This window comes from Syngnathus scovelli, chromosome 8 (genome assembly GCF_024217435.2).
Source record: "Syngnathus scovelli strain Florida chromosome 8, RoL_Ssco_1.2, whole genome shotgun sequence".
In the NCBI taxonomy this organism is placed as follows: domain Eukaryota; kingdom Metazoa; phylum Chordata; class Actinopteri; order Syngnathiformes; family Syngnathidae; genus Syngnathus; species Syngnathus scovelli.
Window position 1 is genome coordinate 14,313,251 of NC_090854.1, and position 16,662 is coordinate 14,329,912.

Genomic DNA, 16,662 nt, shown 5'->3' on the forward strand with positions numbered 1-16,662 from the left:
TCTGTACTTGTTCCACATAATTTGGTGCCATGTTGAGAATTGAATTGAGAGTGGTTGTTGGCATCATGTGTGAGAGCCAGGAGTGGATGTCCTACTTTTTTCATCAGTGACCTACTTTCGTCCTGTCTTCAGAAAAGAACAAAAAGATCACAAAGCAACATATTCATTTTTTCGTAGCAATTTATTTTAAGAACTCATAATGTCCTAGTTTTTGTTTTGTTGTTATTTAACAGTCTGTTCTGTGTCTGCAGCACATCATGGTGATGGAGGATATGTTAAAAGACTTTCTATTAGGAGAGCATCTCCTCTTGGTCGGTAATCAGGTAAGCTTTATTCCTGATGAAGACAATTGTTGCTAATTCAATAACATCTTCAATATTAACTTCACATTGAGAAGCCACTTCTGAAGATTCTTTGTGACAATGATTGTCAGTTATGTGAGAGGCAGTTTGGCATGGACAGAAGACTTGCAAAACTCCTCTGACCCTTAAGGAAACCTTGAACAGCGAGCACTTCCTCTGGGAGACTTTGTTCTGTCAGTTTAGCTTTCGTGGGCCGGGTTAAAGGAAAGAAGAGGAGATGGCAGCCAAAATATGGCGGCTTGTGTTAGCGCAATAATAACATGCGGCAGCGAGTGGGTGAATGTGTCCCAAGCTTCGACATTAGCGGCTGTCAGAGTGCCGTGCAAGACTTCTGACAGGCAGGTCACTGTGGGAAGACAGTGGGACTCCCAGAGAGGAGAGGAGCCCCCGTCACAATCTGTTACCATCAAATCAGAGGGATGCCTGCATTTTTTTTGCATTGCATGGAATAGAAAATATATATATATTTTTGTTGTCCCTTTTCTTTCTTAGGGTGTAGGTAAAAACAAAATAGTGGACCGGTTCCTGCACCTTCTGAACCGACCCAGAGAATACCTACAATTGCACAGGTCAGTAAGAACAAGGTCTACTGGCATCACAACTATCCATAAGCTACTGGGATGCCACCTGACTGAAAGAAAACGTTTCCTACTTTTACCACCAAAATGCCACAGCGGAAACAAGATGTTTTAATGACGCAAGCGAAAAGTCCCCCGCTGCAGTAGCTAGCCATTGGCTCGGGGCAATAAGGCTGCTTGGCCATCAAGGACTACCTCTCTGGTGGCTGCAGAAATGCCATGTGTTGCGTTGCAGGAAAGTCAACATTTTTCCTGGGAGAATAAGCTACCATGATGAGCAATAGATTAACTTCTCTATAAGGACCACGACACGTAATTGGCTGACATGAGGATTTTGAAATGTGAACAATTTCATGAGGATCTGATTAGTCCAGTACCCCAGTTTCATTTGATTCGGCATAATCACTTCATGCAGTCGAACACGTGTTGCAATACAGGAATTGATGAAACATCTCAATTGAATTCAATGAGATTGATGGATTTGCTGATTTCTCATTTGTTGTTAGTTTCTCTACGCAGCAGAGGTCAAAATTTTTTGAAAGTCAAAACGGACAACTTAGTGGATGGACATGATGACCCGGTTAGTCAAACTGACTGTAGAAGCTAATATTAGATCAAAGCAGCAAGGGTAAGAGGATGTGTGTGTTTGTGTGTGTGTTTGCCTTTGGAAATTGGGAATACAAAAATATGTGCGTGAGTATGGGTGTATACTGTGTACTGTATATTTATTGTGCGCGTGTGTGTACGAGCGTGTGTGCGTGCCTGCTTTTGGGAGACTGAATCTCTTCAGAGATGTGGCTCAGAAAATGTAAAAACCATCCAAAAAGGAAAGTAGGACAGCCTCCGGGTCAGCTAGAAGAGAAAGAGGCGGGCAAACTTAATTTTGGAATGCCCATCGGGAATTAAGGTGGTCGGGTTGTAATTTGATGTAATATTTTTAGCTTCCTGACCTGATGGACTCAAATGTAGTAGTGGCCAACTTAATGAGCTAGAGGGAAAAAAAAGTTGAGAATGAACGGAATGTAATACTCATTTTTAGACAAAACAAAACTATTAAGAATATAAATTGAGGTACTGTATTTTTTAGACTATCTGGAGCTTAATATGGTCAAAAATTGCGTCATAGGGGAAATTTAATTGACAAAAAAATCGAGACAGTAAGAACAGTAAACTCAGACTCTCATTCAAAATCCCCACGACAGCCAACAAGTTCTGTTTGGATTCAAAACGTCCACTTCAAATAAGCTAGAAGACTGAAAGTATTCTGGATGTATTATATTATATTGTGTGATACATATGTTTACTGCAGAGATACGACGGTGCAGACACTGACACTGCAGCCTTCAGTCCGAGATGGTATCATCACATATGAGGACTCGCCGCTGGTCTGTTCCTGAGGACTTTTTTTTTTTCCAGTCTGATACGTCTTATGTACTGTTGAATTTCCGGAATGCTTAAGTGACTCTAACATGGGTGTGCAGGTCAAGGCCGTGAAGATGGGGCACATTTTGGTGATCGACGAGGCCGACAAAGCTCCCACGAACGTGACCTGCATCCTCAAAACCCTGGTGGAGAGCGGAGAGATGATTCTGGCTGACGGACGCAGAATTATCTCGGGTATCTCAAATACATTCTACACGTCACAAGCTGGGGCGCATTCTTGACCCAGTGACATCAATGTTTGCTACCGGTTCATTGAGTTGATCTCCTTAGATCCACTTGAAGCCAAGGGGAGAGCAAACACCATCGCCATGCATCCAGACTTCAGAATGATGGTGCTGGCTAACCGACCGGGCTTTCCCTTCCTGGGCAACGACTTTTTTGGAGCTCTTGGTAGACACGAGTGCATTGCAATTCCACACTGATCTATTTGTTTGGGGATTCCACAGTACAATATACGTTCACATTTTTATAGGCGACATTTTCAGCTGCCATGCTGTCGACAACCCCAAACCCAGAGCTGAGCTGGCTATGTTGAAGCAGTACGGCCCCGATGTTCCTGATACTACTCTGGAGAAGCTAGTCGCTGCCTTCGGAGAGCTCCGATCCATGGCTGACCAGGGCACAATTGCCTACCCCTACTCTACACGCGAGGTGGTCAACATTGTCAAGCATCTCCAGGTAGGAAGATCCCCCAAAAACATTTTCCCCGTCCATCATTTGTAAAGCTTGATGTGACCTTATTGCTCTGTTTGTGAGCTGCTACAACCATTATTATTTATATTATTAATATCATGTTGTTCAGATACACCCCCACCTTCAGCATGATAGGACATGGGAATGTCTTTTGCTCACAAAAGTGCAGCTTTAGACACTGTTATGTGAGGACAGTCTGAACAGATATGGGTTGTTCAGTCTAGAAATGCTTATTTTCTCTCCCTCAGCTTGTCAGGAGGTGTAAATAATGCACATTATTTCAGCTTGAGAGACCACAGAAAGTACCAGAAGAGCCAGTGGGATCAATAATTCAGTGCAAAAGATTTCCCCACTGGCCTTGTGTGGCATCAGACTCACAATCATTTGATGCTCTTTAATTAGCACTTCATTGTTTGACATCTATGTAGACTGCCCCCGAGTCAATATGTGCTTTGCTTCTATGCTTTCAGGTATTATTGATCGAGCATCCACTATGTCTAGGCCCAGTATTGTAAATAAATACGTAGAGATGTGAGCTATGGTCCAATTATTGCCCCCCCAGAAGCAGAGTTGTCGCACTGGTTTAGTTTTAATGAAAGAAAATGACTCTGGTTTGCGAACATGAGTCTCCAATCTATTTTAGACAATGTCATCGTTAAATTGGGGGGGGCAGCAGCACATACCAAAGCTTGAAATCGAAGACGAACACAATTTGAGTATGTGCAATCTTGTAGATGTTTTGCAATCTTATGCTCCCAAGTGGTTTCCTTCAAAATATTAGAAACGCCTTTCACAATACAAAGTGCAGCCCAACTTGTCAAGACAGAATTTATGATAGTCGTGTGTTTGTCCAACAGAAATTCCCCAATGAGGGTCTGGCTAACGTGGTGCGGAACGTCTTTGACTTCGACTCATATAACAAAGACACACGCGACGTCCTGATCGAGGCACTGCACAAGCACGGCATCCCCATCGGAGCCAAGCCCAACGCGGTTCAGCTGGCCAAGGAGTAAGGCATCGGGAATGCGCTCGCTGTTCATGACACTATTTACACTCGCATGCTCGTAGTGCCATTCTACCACTGCAATAACAAATATTACATGGTGGGAATTTATAGCGTCTCTCCAACACACTTGCGACCCAAATAAGAATAAGCGGTATAGAAAATGAATCGACGGATAGATGCAAATCATCTCTTCACGTGCGGTGGAAGAATTTCCTATTTATTGTCCTTCCACTTTGATAGCGCAGTCGAAAAAGATGTTCAAAATTCTGCAAGACCTTTATTCGCCTTTTTAATCATATTCCCTTACTGCACATTCAGAAATTAAAAAGAAAAAAAATCTATTAAGGCAACTGAATAATTTTGTTCAATACGCTAATCATCATGGTGGACTAGTAAAATCACTAAGTCGACTAATTTGTCACAAACTCTATCGTTTGGTGTGTATAGATCGGATTGTAGATAAAAACAAAGAATACGCTGCGTGGTTATTTATTTCAACCCATGATGATTCTCAACTGTAGAAATGTATAACCTTCTGCAGTAAACCTTGATGACATTTACAATGTATTGTACAAGATGTATTTATAATACATTTTTCATGAAGTTTTTATTTGGTATGCCTTAAACTCTGTTTTTGCTGTTTTCAAATGGCACTAAATATATATGAGGCTTCAATGAAGTTTCTGCATCAATCACACTCTTGAGATAATACCTCAATCCTTGCATTATTTAACAAGACATTGACAACAAATGTGAAATTATGACTTTTAAATAAAGGAAAATATTTGTTTCTTCAGTCTACTGTGGTTTTATTTGGAACTGATTGTATTTTATTTAAACAATAAAATAAATGGGGCAGAAACAAGTATTTTCCTTCATCAGTCATGTGATGTATTAACAAGGACACAATTTGATTTGTCATTTTATCAATAAGCATCTATGATTGATACAAGTCTCTTCATAAGAATACAACTGGAAATGCATGTAAAAAAAATTAACTTGATTGAACTCAGTCGGTGTGTTGCTTTTGGCAACTAGATTAAATGAGTACCCAACATTTACGCTTCAATTTCGGTAGGCGGGGGACACCCTAAACTGGTCGCAAGCTAATTGGATGGCAGACATAAAAAAAAAAAAACAATCACACCTACGGAAAATTTGGAGCGGTCACTCTGCTTACCATGCATGCTTTTGGAATGTGGGAAGAAATGGAGTACCCACACAGGCACGGGGGGAACATGCAAACTCTAAACCGTTGACTATTACGTTTCATCTCTACCTGCTATTTGACTCACACAACACCAATTTGAACTTTTACTCCAGGTTGCCCCTGCCAGAAGCCAAGATGACAGGATTCTGGACGATAAATCAACAAGGCAATGCCCGACGCAAACTGCTGTGTCCTTCTGAAACACATCGCATTGACATCAAGGTAAGAAATCAGCAGATAATGACATTTATGTGATTATTTAAGACCACACACAAGTGGTTGTCGGCGCTAACTGTCTCATTTTGCCAGGGCCCGGTCTACCTGCGTATTCAGGCCTATCCATGCGACAGGCAGGAGAGCCGTGCGTTAAGTTTCAGCGAGGAAAAAGCCCACTGGCAGATTCCCATGAATGAAGTCAACATTATTTGTGATGTCACCACCAAAGATGGTAATGCTTTGATTCTGTTTTTTGTATTTTTTTGTTTAATCAAGGAATTTACATTTAACTGCCTTTACTTTTTTTACAATGTTGTTTTATGTCTCATTAAAGTAATGTGACGCCACTGAGCAGTGGACACTATTAATTCAGTCCCGACTAATTTATTGGCTCAACTTGCTAATGAAATTAAATTGGAAGTTAAGTTTACTGTGTAATAATTGCAAAATTTCACTATTCTACAGAGTAGAATTATTCATTTTCCAATTGTTAATCAAGCAATATTCTCTCATTGTCAACCTCTAGTATTATGTATTCTGGATTTAAGAGCCGCGAGTATTCCTTAAAGTTGTGGAGAACATTTCTCCCCCCCAAAAGATAGTTAGACTATTTAATAACTAAGCTTGGACAGACTCTGGCTCCATTCCATGAGTTGTGGTTGATTGCCAAACTGATTCATGCCTCGGTCTGACTTCCTCGTGGCTATTTTTAGACATCTGCTGTGCCGAAATCAAGGGATGTGACATTATTTCTCAGAAAGAACGCTGAAATCACTACAAGCAGACGTCACAGCATAATTGCTTTGTCAATGAGCCATATTTTTCCCTAAAATTGAGAAGAAAATATGAAAAAGCCCCTTCGTCTTTCTGTAACTCTATTGAGTTAACGCTCAGGAGCTGATTCATAACCTTTGACGTTGTTTGCTTTGCAGACACCATCTACGTGGCCGCATGTAACCCGGTGACACTTTATTCCATGAAGGAGCGTGGAGAGGCCATCCAGTGCGTGGAACTTTACGACATCTTCCCTAAGACCATCAGTGGTGTCTGGCAGCCCTTTGTTACCGTGGCCCCCTTGGGAAGTCCGTTAGATGGGCAGGTGGTGCTTCACGAGCAACAGGTTGGCTTTCAAAAACCAAACAAACCTGTGCCAATGAAAATCTCGTCTTCATTTTACGCTTTTGATATTTTTGGCAAGCTCAGCTGTTTTAGATCCGTCTTTTCTTAATCTTAGCCTTACATCAATATCAAACGTTTTTGACGATATCACAAGTCTTTGGTTTGTGTTGCCGATAGCCAAAAGAAGATCTCCAAGAAAATTTAAACAGGAGTATGATGGGAACATTTGCAATGTAAAAAAAAAAAATGCCTGAAGAATCAAGGTGTAGTCTTCAAAAATCTCAGCCTGGTACTAGACTGTGATTAAAAAATCTATCTTCTCTTTAAATGTACAGTACAGGAGGTGTGAGACGATAGTTTACCTAACCTAATCTTCGTAAAGTCCTGTCTTTAGTCTAATAGCGTTTAGTCTCAGGTGACCCAAATTGGATTTGTGGTTTCAATGCTGCTCATTGAGGGAGTTCAGTCAATCATTATAGGTGTTAGCCGAATACCTACTATTAGAAGTGACCTGGTAACCTCCACTTAGAAAGGCTTTACTACGAACTCAGACTAGTTGGGAAACTCTTATTTCCCAACTGGGAATCCTCCAGAGACAGGATGATGAACATGACATGTCCTCATTCTGACCACTATGAACTGGACAAGAATTTGTGTTTGTCAAGTTTCTTAAAATAGTGAGCCATAATTTGTGATAAGATCTCGTCGAGTGTGTGCATGTACGTTTTTTTTGTCCGTCTACAGCGTTTCTACAGCTGCTGCTTATTAAGCAAATGGGGGTGAGGGGGTATTCTAAAAATACCACCGTGATGTATCATAGCACGTCGGTCCAGAGCTGAGGAGGTCCAGACAAAATAAAGTTCAGTCACTGGTCACAGAACCTTCAGATCGAAAACTTATGGTCTTGGAGATGCTGATGACTGCTGACGAGTAACTAATTGTATCTCTGGTAGCACGGCACGTAGTAGCTAAGCACATTTGTGTCATAAAGTTCGAATTTTGTAAACGAGCTAATGACAATTTAGCATTATGCTTAAAACAATTACAAGTTGTGCCTGTTGAGTTATGAGCATTTAGTTTGGACCGCTTTATCTAGAGTCTGGGTTAGATATCCGGGTTAGTTCTGAGTCTGGAAACGGGACACGATGGCTTTCATAAGAGGCCACTGACTAGATGAAACTCAATGAAGACACAGCACCCTCCAAGCTATATTAATTTTCAGTTAGAGAGCGCCTCCTATAGGTTGCACAAATGAAAAATGACCCAAAGCGCAATTGTGTATTTTTTTCTTCTCCTTCCTTCTTTTTCCTATGCGTGTGTGCTGATTTTGAAATTCACGTATAAAACCATGCATGTATGGATTTGACCCCTTTCACTCGCTCTTTTCACCTATGAAAAACTGGAATAATATTGGATACTATTTACATTGCATTTAAATATGCTTTCTGGAGTGATAATAAATTTTCTTTCCCCTCTTTTCAATCAGAGTAATACAGTGCTCCATGTGGACATGGCCACAGGCGCAGTACGGAGACTCATGTTATCACCGGACAGCGAGGTGCCTCCCAGCAGAGCTTCTAATTGGTGGAGCAGTAAAGAACCACAGGTCAGGGCGAATCTTCATCCTCCTCTGTCATGTACATCTATCTAAAGAATCTATCGCCAGTGTGTACTCAATGTCTGAAGGTGCTGAAATATTTGTTTTGTAGGGAGAATATAAAATGTGCCGTGACTTTGCCCACAAGAACTGGTTGCTCTTCTACAAGACAGACGGGTTAGATGATGGATTCCTTTTGCCTTGCAATACATTTTACTCTGCTAGACTGTATTTTTGGAGATGCTGAGATAGGTGTTTGTTTGCTAATATAGCAACCAGCTGGAGGTGCTAGATGTGCTGGAGGGCCAGGTTCACACCATCTCCCTGCCCATCAACCTCAAATCTGTCTTCCTCGTGGCAGAGGACCGCTGGCTGCTGTTGGAGAGCAACACTGACAAGTGCGTATACTCACACACGACTCACACCAGGCCCCAACCTTTTTTTTTTTTTACCTAATACAATTATTCAATGTCTTCCTCTGCAAACAACCTTCAACAGGAAGTTCCTGCTGACCAAGCCCATGCACATGGGGGCGGAGGACTCAGGCGTGTGTCAGCTGCACAGCATCAGCGAGGACGCCGTCAGCTCAGGCCACGGCGTGGCCACCAGTGCAGGTACTGATCCGCTGTAATGAAATCAAAGAAGCTCGGATGCTTTTGTGTCTCGTCCCATTTTGCGCAGATGTGTTGTCAAGGCCGTTCTCAATAACAGCAGCCAGACAGTCTAATAGATTTGAACAGCATTGACAAGACCTCTTAGCTCATCTGTCCGCAACACTAATGTCGAGGATTTGTGTCGCTGTTACTGGGAACAAAATGTCAAACAGCCAACATTCATTGTAAGATGGTCATGATGAGTCATTGTAATGTTCGAAGCTCAATTTAAGATGGATCCTCACTTGGATTGATAGGCCTGCCTTGCAAGTGGTGTGCAGGTAATTATCACAAATTATGCTGTTTTAAAAAAATAATAATTATTATTTATTGATAAATAAGAAAATGAAAGTTCATGCCACACAGATGTGAAGCAGTTCTCAACTGAAATGCAAAGAGGCATTCTTCACTTATAAATCCAATTTTTTCCTTTGTCAGATAACGCGTCCGTACCCCAGATGCTGTCATGTGATCAGCTTCCCAACGAAAATCTCAGTTCTGCCCTCAGCCAAAAGATCGTCTCCCCGAATCGCGTCATGGCTGACACAAGCACCTTCGCCCGCATCATCGTGGGCTTCCCGGACCTCATGGTGACCATTAATCACGAAAATGATCAAACGTAATATGGTAAGACATCTTTTAGTCTGATGGTTCACGTCTGGCCCAGTCTCCCAATGAGGTGTACAGCTTTAAGAGGGCAGTCGATCTAGCAGAGATGAACAGCAGCAACGGTGGCGCACACATGTTCCTCCGAGGTGGCCTGCGGACCACTGCACCCAAACAGAACAATTGCGTGAGTCTGCTGTCAGCCAATCAGGTGGTCCGGGCTCTTCCACCGAACAAGGTGCCCCTGAAGGAGATCTACCCAAAAGGTTGTTAGAGTTCACACTGTTTTTGCACGTGGGTGTCTGACACTCACAAACTTAACTTAATGCAGCGACTTACTGTTTCGCCCTTAGATGTCACCCCTCCGATGACAGCAGCCTACCTGGAAGTGACTGATCTTAACTCTAAAAGACTTAAATATATTCCTGTCCCGAGGTAAGTAAGACACATTGTTGAATGTGAAACGACCTTGTAGACAGAAATGGAGATTCGAGTTGTGCTAATAAATTAGCTCAATATATAAAGCTGTTTATTATTTGGTAGATTTTAATAGCAAAAGAATGAACAGTTTGACATTACAAAGTATCACAATCAAACAATAAAAATGTAATGATATTCTACTTTCAGGTAAAATTTCTGGATTAGCCTAAAATGCATTGTAACCTGCTTAATTTGACGCTCTCCACATTTTTGAATGAATGTCCAAGTGATATGGATTCTAATCTAGGTTTTGTGTTAAAGAGACTTGTGTCAAAGAAGAAATTGTATTTTGTGTTTTTGAACCATATTGATGATTGACTCTCAAGATGTAATGTGTTCATACTCGGTCTGCAAAACTTGTATCAGTGCATCACTATCCCTGAGTACAGTACTTATTACAGATTATATAAAGTATGACCAAAACCCAAACGCTCTGCACTGTCGTGGTTTGCAGGTCAATGTCCGTGTCACCCTACACTGGTTGGCTGTCCAAGATGTCAGAGACTGATGTCCTGATGGCGCCGCTCAGCACGGGCGGCGTGGTCACGGTGGACATGGGCGGTTACGTGCGACTCTGGGAAACGGGATTGGACACGCTGCAGAGATCGCTGATGGAGTGGAGGAATATGATTGGCTCTGAGGACGGCAGGCCGTTGCAGGTAAATACTATGGTCATAGACGAATTGATGAGTTTTTGAGTTATGGGGCGTAATTTGGTCAAACGTTCAGTATTTTATTTCAGTCTTGTATTGAAATATTCCAAGCCTTTGTTTCTTTTCTTTTTTTTCAACTTAAATCATATAAACCAAGAGTATTCGGTTACAATTTTCGGCTACTCTCCCAACCACTGGGTATTACGGTCATATTTGTCATCGTCACTTAATACCACCAGGTGGCAGTGCGATTTTGCAAAAGAGCTCGCTATATTTAGCTCCAAGAAAAGATTCTCAGGCAGAATATATCCCCCAGCGTTCCAGATTTGGATTGTTTCCTGCCTCCCAACATCTATTAGCTGGTGTGAATGAATGGGAGGTCTTTGTGGTGATGATGCAACAGGCCATGACCCTTGCTATATTGATCTGTAGACTGAAGCAGCATTGTGCAGGCGCCCACATTTTAGAGCACAGACAGACACATTCTTCAGATAATGTCGACTTCCACATGCAACACTGTCTGAACAGCTGACCACAGATCAGCATGATTGCTTCGGACATACAGAGCCTAAAGAAAAACATTTGATTCCCCAAAAACTCCTTTAGCAATTAGAAAAGTTAATAAACACAAAGTTAATATAAAGTCGAATCAATGGATGCTCTAGAAATTAAAATAAGTCAGCGTTACAAGTTGATGTCGAAATCAAAATAAGACATCAACAAGAACTAAGTCAAGTACCTTAAGAATAGCAAAGTGCGATCGAGGTAAACTAAATGTAGTACGTGCAAAAAAAAAAAAAATGGCACACACATGGGCACTCATACAGATTCTTCAATGGTCGCTTCTTTAATGTGGGCACACCACGTCAAGTGCAGACAAGACAGACAGCCGCTGTGCTTGATGTTGACTCCGGACAAACAACATTGGCTCTACTGTATGTGACTAACATAGACTCTCTATATACTTCTCACCACACCGTTTACATCCCTCACCACCATACCAGACTACATCTACACTCTGCTTTGAAAAATGTTTGATTTTTGGAGACAAGCTTAAACACACTCAGAACCAGACTGCAAAAAAATTGCAATCTTCAGCAATCCATTCCCACCCACCCCCGAGTAAAATTATGGTAAAGAAAGGGCATAACTAGGGTAAAACTAATCTCATTTAAGATGCATTTTGGCATACTGTAAATCATAAAACAACAAATGATTACATTACATAATTTGCATATATATATAACTCATACAAAATGTAATATCCCTCCGATGAATATTTTTTAATCCAACCTTATTATAAATTAACGAGCTGACCAGCTTTTCTAAAAAAGTATGAGATTTTTATTTGATTGATTTTATGGTAGTATGTTGCGTGCCATTCATTTGCTGGTATGCAAATCTAATCTTTGTGCCTTTTTCACGAATAGTTACGGAAGTCATGTGACTTCTCGCGTGCCACGGTGTGGCATAACTGTTCCTATGACGCACGCTTTCCCTAAACCCCTAAGTATAGCATTAGTCACCCCGATCCCATAAGCCCATTGACGCCCCATTCTTAAATTAGGAAACAGGGACCCCCTCGAATGAATGAACCTGATTTGACTCTTGACAGATAGGGCAGGTGGTTTGAGGCATGTCTGATGATCTGGCCGGGAAATGCTCATGTGCGTGCGACTGCGCGTGTATGTCAGGTGATCATAACCACAATGTCAAGCCTACTTCCAAGCATTGCTGCGTATCAAGGCAGGCATGTGTGCAGCAAAGCTCATGCTCATGCATCACTCACATACTGTCCATGGACATGGTAGCAGACAGATCATATGATGGAGATGAGGCACCTCAATAACACCTGCTGAGAGGGGAGGGAACATCCCACTGTGCACAGAATATGGTGAAGCAGCAACCATTTTTTAAATGGGGAGAGGGGGGTCACTCTCACTTTTAATAAATGTTCTGTTTACCGTAATTTTCGGACTATAAACCGCACCGGACTATAAACTGGACCAGCTAAAACTCGTAATTCCGGGTTCAAAATTTACGAAAAAAGTCCGAATATAGTCCGAAATTTACGGTAAATTAATTTTGCATCACTGGGTACCCTTTTGTGGTATTATCACACATAAAAAGAAGATAAAAAAAATTAAATAAAACACTTGTTCTACGTTTATGCTGTTAAGCGCTTCAAGCTGATGTTGCGCGATTCAGAAATTTGTCTGGAAAAATATATTTATCTTTAAGAAATTTCACAAAACAGCCCATAATCTACATGATAAAACATCTTTTGAAAGACATACACCTCACCATTCCAAATATAAATCACAGTCTCTACGAAGTATGAAATACATATGTGAGGTTGACTGCATGGCTGCCAATTAGTATTCAAAAGTGTGACAGTTAGAACGAGAAATAAAGGTCATCAAGACAAACCTGTTCATATAATCTCCTCTGTATAATCTCATTTTGATAAATACCGACCGGCCGCGCTAATCTGTGCTAAATATAGCAAGCTCTACTGATACAGATACCGCGTCTCACGAGGTTTTCGTTAAAGGCGCGGCATTTTGAAACAGATAGTAAGTTGCTGCTATGTCATGATAAGTCGCGTTTCGTGACTAGACCAGCAAAAACAGTCGAGATAATAACTCACATGGTGTCTGTGTGTAAGGAAATTCCGCAATACTGGGGGTGTGAAGTTAAACACCTGACACTTGCTTAAGTCAGTTAATTTATTGCATTAAGAGTGGGCCTCTGTGGAAAAGAGCTTGAGTTGTGCCTATAGTTCACCTTTAGTCGGCTCTCTGTAAAAGTGAAGCTTAATAAAAATTTACTGCTTTTGTTCAACCTGTGGCATCTTGGTGTCAAGGAACTATGACATGTTGAATTAGGGGAGTTTTGTTTAGACAAAATAGTGCTTTGTTACCATGTTGTCGAATCCATAAGCAATTATAAAAAATATTTATAGGACTAATTCTCAATAACTCTATCTTATTTACAACTCTGAGTCTTTTTAAAAACTGATTTTGTGATTTAGCTGGTTTTTTCCCCCCCTTCAGATTACTGTTCAAAGGGACAGTGGTTTGGATGTGTCTGCCCCAAAACACGGCAAGGTGGACGCCAACAATGCACCCCATGTGGGCGGAAACCAGTGGGCAGGTGGCACAGGTGACTAACCGAGGCACACACACGCACACATCTTGTCGGAGTGTGATTGGCAGCCATTAGAAAAGTTAGACAATGCAAACTTCTGCAACTATGAGGCAGACGTCCTGTTCTTTTGTGATCTTTCCCTGCAGGAGGTCGAGACACTGCCGGGCTGGGTGGCAAAGGGGGCCCATATCGCTTAGATGCGGGACACAAGGTGTACCAGGTTTCCCAAGCAGAGAAGGATGCCGTCCCAGAAGAAGTCCGCAGAGCTGCTCGAGAAATGGCGGAAAAAGCTTTCAAAGACAGGTGGGGCACTTTGTATATTTGTAATATCCTAAAAATAACAACAAAACCTGTTCTGTGCACTCGATTGTTGTGCAACATTGCGCTGAATTTAATTGGCATCATCGATTGATCTGTCGCTTGCCTTGCACGATGACCTCGCCGTAATTTAAAAGACGAGTGTGAAAGAATACGTGTAGAATTTGTGAATACGATGAATAAGGTGCTCCTTAATCTCCCACGAATGGGTGAAATGCCACCTTCCCCGTGTGCGTGCATGTGAGCAGGCAGCCGAGAGGACACCCTTTTCAGAAGCTCAACCATGAAGGCCGTCTCTGTTCTCTCAGTTTTGTTCTCTTTTACTCTCTTTTACCCCCTCACCCACTTAACCACCCTCCCAGCCCCTGTCCTCCCCCTGATTATCATGACGCACAGTGATTGCCTTCATGAGCTCCTTCTGTGATGATCCTCTTCTGTTTCGCTCTGTTTTATCCATTTCCCCATCTTCTTTCCCACTTCCTCTCCATCTTTCTGGAAAAATCGTGTCACCGCATGCTCTAATAATTGTTCCCTCCGCAAATACGGCGAATGAAAAATGGGATTTCTTATCCATTCATTCATACATTCATTCATTAATTCATTGTTTACTCAGCTTCAGGTTAAACGTCAACCAAGCTACGATCCGCTCATTTTAAACTGCCTCCAGTCGCTAAGGCACACAGGCAAAAACAGGCTTAGGTATGCTGAAATGACAGAGCGCACACACACACACGCAAACACACACACACGCAAACACACACACGCCTTCGCTGTGTTGACATGCCTGCCAAATCTCATCCGTCATTCCCTTTTCAAATTAAGACAATCTGCCCCCATCAGCATTAACGGTCCATGTTTTTATTTGAAAAGAAAATTGGAAGGGCACCAAAATGTAAGGTATTTTTTTTTCCAACGGCTTTTTTCGACTTTTGCATACAGGATCAAATTCAAATTGATTGACATGAACCTGCAGCAACAGTGAAAAAGTAATTCCGATATCTCAGATCATTACATCATTGTTCAAACATTTCACGGTCATCGACTGAACTGATTTGCACTCTGTTGCTAATCAAAACAGCAACACCCACCCCGGCAGGTAACTCAGACGAGACTTACTGCACGTTATAAATAAATTCCATGTAGACAGATGATCTTACGTTATGCGGTAAGGGCAAGAAAATAAAAGTTTCAGTCGATGCTGCTCTGCAATTCTTTATTCTGGAGAGCTCCCATTCACAAATGGACATTCATTTTTTTAACTGCAGCACCCATTTGCTAAGCAAAACAGCAGCAACTACAGCCACACAAAAAGAAGGTATGAGGTGGCACCTTAAATATAAATGTGTGATCAGTCGAGTCTGACAAGTGGTTGCTGACTTTTTTTTTTTTTACCTTTCTCTGTAAAATAGTCCTTGCGGCATGACCAGATTCAGATTTCACTAATAAAGTTACTCTTAAGAAGCATTCTATATTAACGACACATTAATTTTGTATCTAGCTACTCTGTAATGAAAGGAAACTTGAACTTGGCCTGAATTTGACCTCTCCACGCAGAACAAATGCACGATTCTCGCCTCCTTGAAAAATAGATTGTTTTGGTATTTAGTGTCGGTAACTCCACCTAATTTTTGTGGTTGTTTTTTTTTTTTTATATATATACTATATATATATAATTTCTCCCCTTTGAGCGGAACTAGGCATTTGCTTGCCTTCTTTGCCGTGTTAAATATAATCCAAGGAATGTGGAAGAAATAGCACCAGCCGCGGTATACACACAACACACACACACACACATGCACTCACTCACATACCAGAGGAATGTGTGGAGGAAGCGGCGGTGCCATGCTTCTCTCTTTGTGGGCTCAGTGGGATGTGGCAGGGCGACAGTTGCTACTCTCAAACCGTGTGGGATGACTAGTAAACAAGTTCCATCATAGTTGCGAGCTTCCGTCCAGACACATTAGCTCATAAGACATTCAACATCCGCTCTGTTATTAAGCACTGAGTGATTCCACAAAAGGGGGTTTCCTATATTTGTGGCTTTACGGTACAATGCTAAAATCAGATCTGAGATTTGTAGAAATCAATTTTTCCCACGGTCAGTTTTGAGTGACACCACCAAAGAGGTTTTAATGTGACTTTTTTTTTTATTGTGGTTGAGCACTGCACCGCATCATAGCTGTCCCTAATATTTTGATTGTTAATCTCAAAACGACCATTAAATTAAGAATTACTCCAAGCACCCTTCAGGCTGGGTTTTTGCCTTGTCGTTATCGTAATGTCTTCAGTCGAGACGAGGTATTTCCTGGTTGGAACGCTCGTGGTTTATTGTCTGGCTCAGTAAATGTGTTTGTGTGGTTCGTGCCCGCAGCGTGCACACAAATATTGTGTCTATCTAACCCCTTGCAAGAAGTCGCACATTGACAATAGACACACACACATACACACGAATACTGTACGAGTTGTGACACGTACTTAGTTACAGTATCTTCATATCTGTGTACCTTTGTGTGGTCACAGTCTGCTTGTCATCACATGTTTTGACTACACACACACTCACACACATCTGGTTATGCAA

At 41.6% G+C, this 16,662-nt stretch overlaps 1 protein-coding gene across 1 annotated transcript in view; it reads left to right on the forward strand.

Moving 5' to 3' along the window:
* Positions 1 to 16,662, forward strand: part of vwa8 (von Willebrand factor A domain containing 8) — a 31,407-nt gene that overhangs the window by 9,362 nt on the left and 5,383 nt on the right. The window contains exons 20-39 of the mRNA XM_049727039.2: positions 252 to 323; positions 855 to 931; positions 2,250 to 2,325; positions 2,422 to 2,557; positions 2,654 to 2,773; positions 2,856 to 3,061; positions 3,934 to 4,085; positions 5,406 to 5,514; positions 5,602 to 5,740; positions 6,441 to 6,628; positions 8,114 to 8,233; positions 8,337 to 8,401; positions 8,497 to 8,622; positions 8,723 to 8,838; positions 9,316 to 9,467; positions 9,545 to 9,749; positions 9,837 to 9,918; positions 10,418 to 10,622; positions 13,673 to 13,781; positions 13,913 to 14,069. Of these exons, the coding sequence (XP_049582996.1) occupies positions 252 to 323; positions 855 to 931; positions 2,250 to 2,325; positions 2,422 to 2,557; positions 2,654 to 2,773; positions 2,856 to 3,061; positions 3,934 to 4,085; positions 5,406 to 5,514; positions 5,602 to 5,740; positions 6,441 to 6,628; positions 8,114 to 8,233; positions 8,337 to 8,401; positions 8,497 to 8,622; positions 8,723 to 8,838; positions 9,316 to 9,467; positions 9,545 to 9,749; positions 9,837 to 9,918; positions 10,418 to 10,622; positions 13,673 to 13,781; positions 13,913 to 14,069 (2,612 nt within the window). The remainder of the gene's footprint in view (positions 1 to 251; positions 324 to 854; positions 932 to 2,249; positions 2,326 to 2,421; positions 2,558 to 2,653; positions 2,774 to 2,855; positions 3,062 to 3,933; positions 4,086 to 5,405; positions 5,515 to 5,601; positions 5,741 to 6,440; positions 6,629 to 8,113; positions 8,234 to 8,336; positions 8,402 to 8,496; positions 8,623 to 8,722; positions 8,839 to 9,315; positions 9,468 to 9,544; positions 9,750 to 9,836; positions 9,919 to 10,417; positions 10,623 to 13,672; positions 13,782 to 13,912; positions 14,070 to 16,662) is intronic.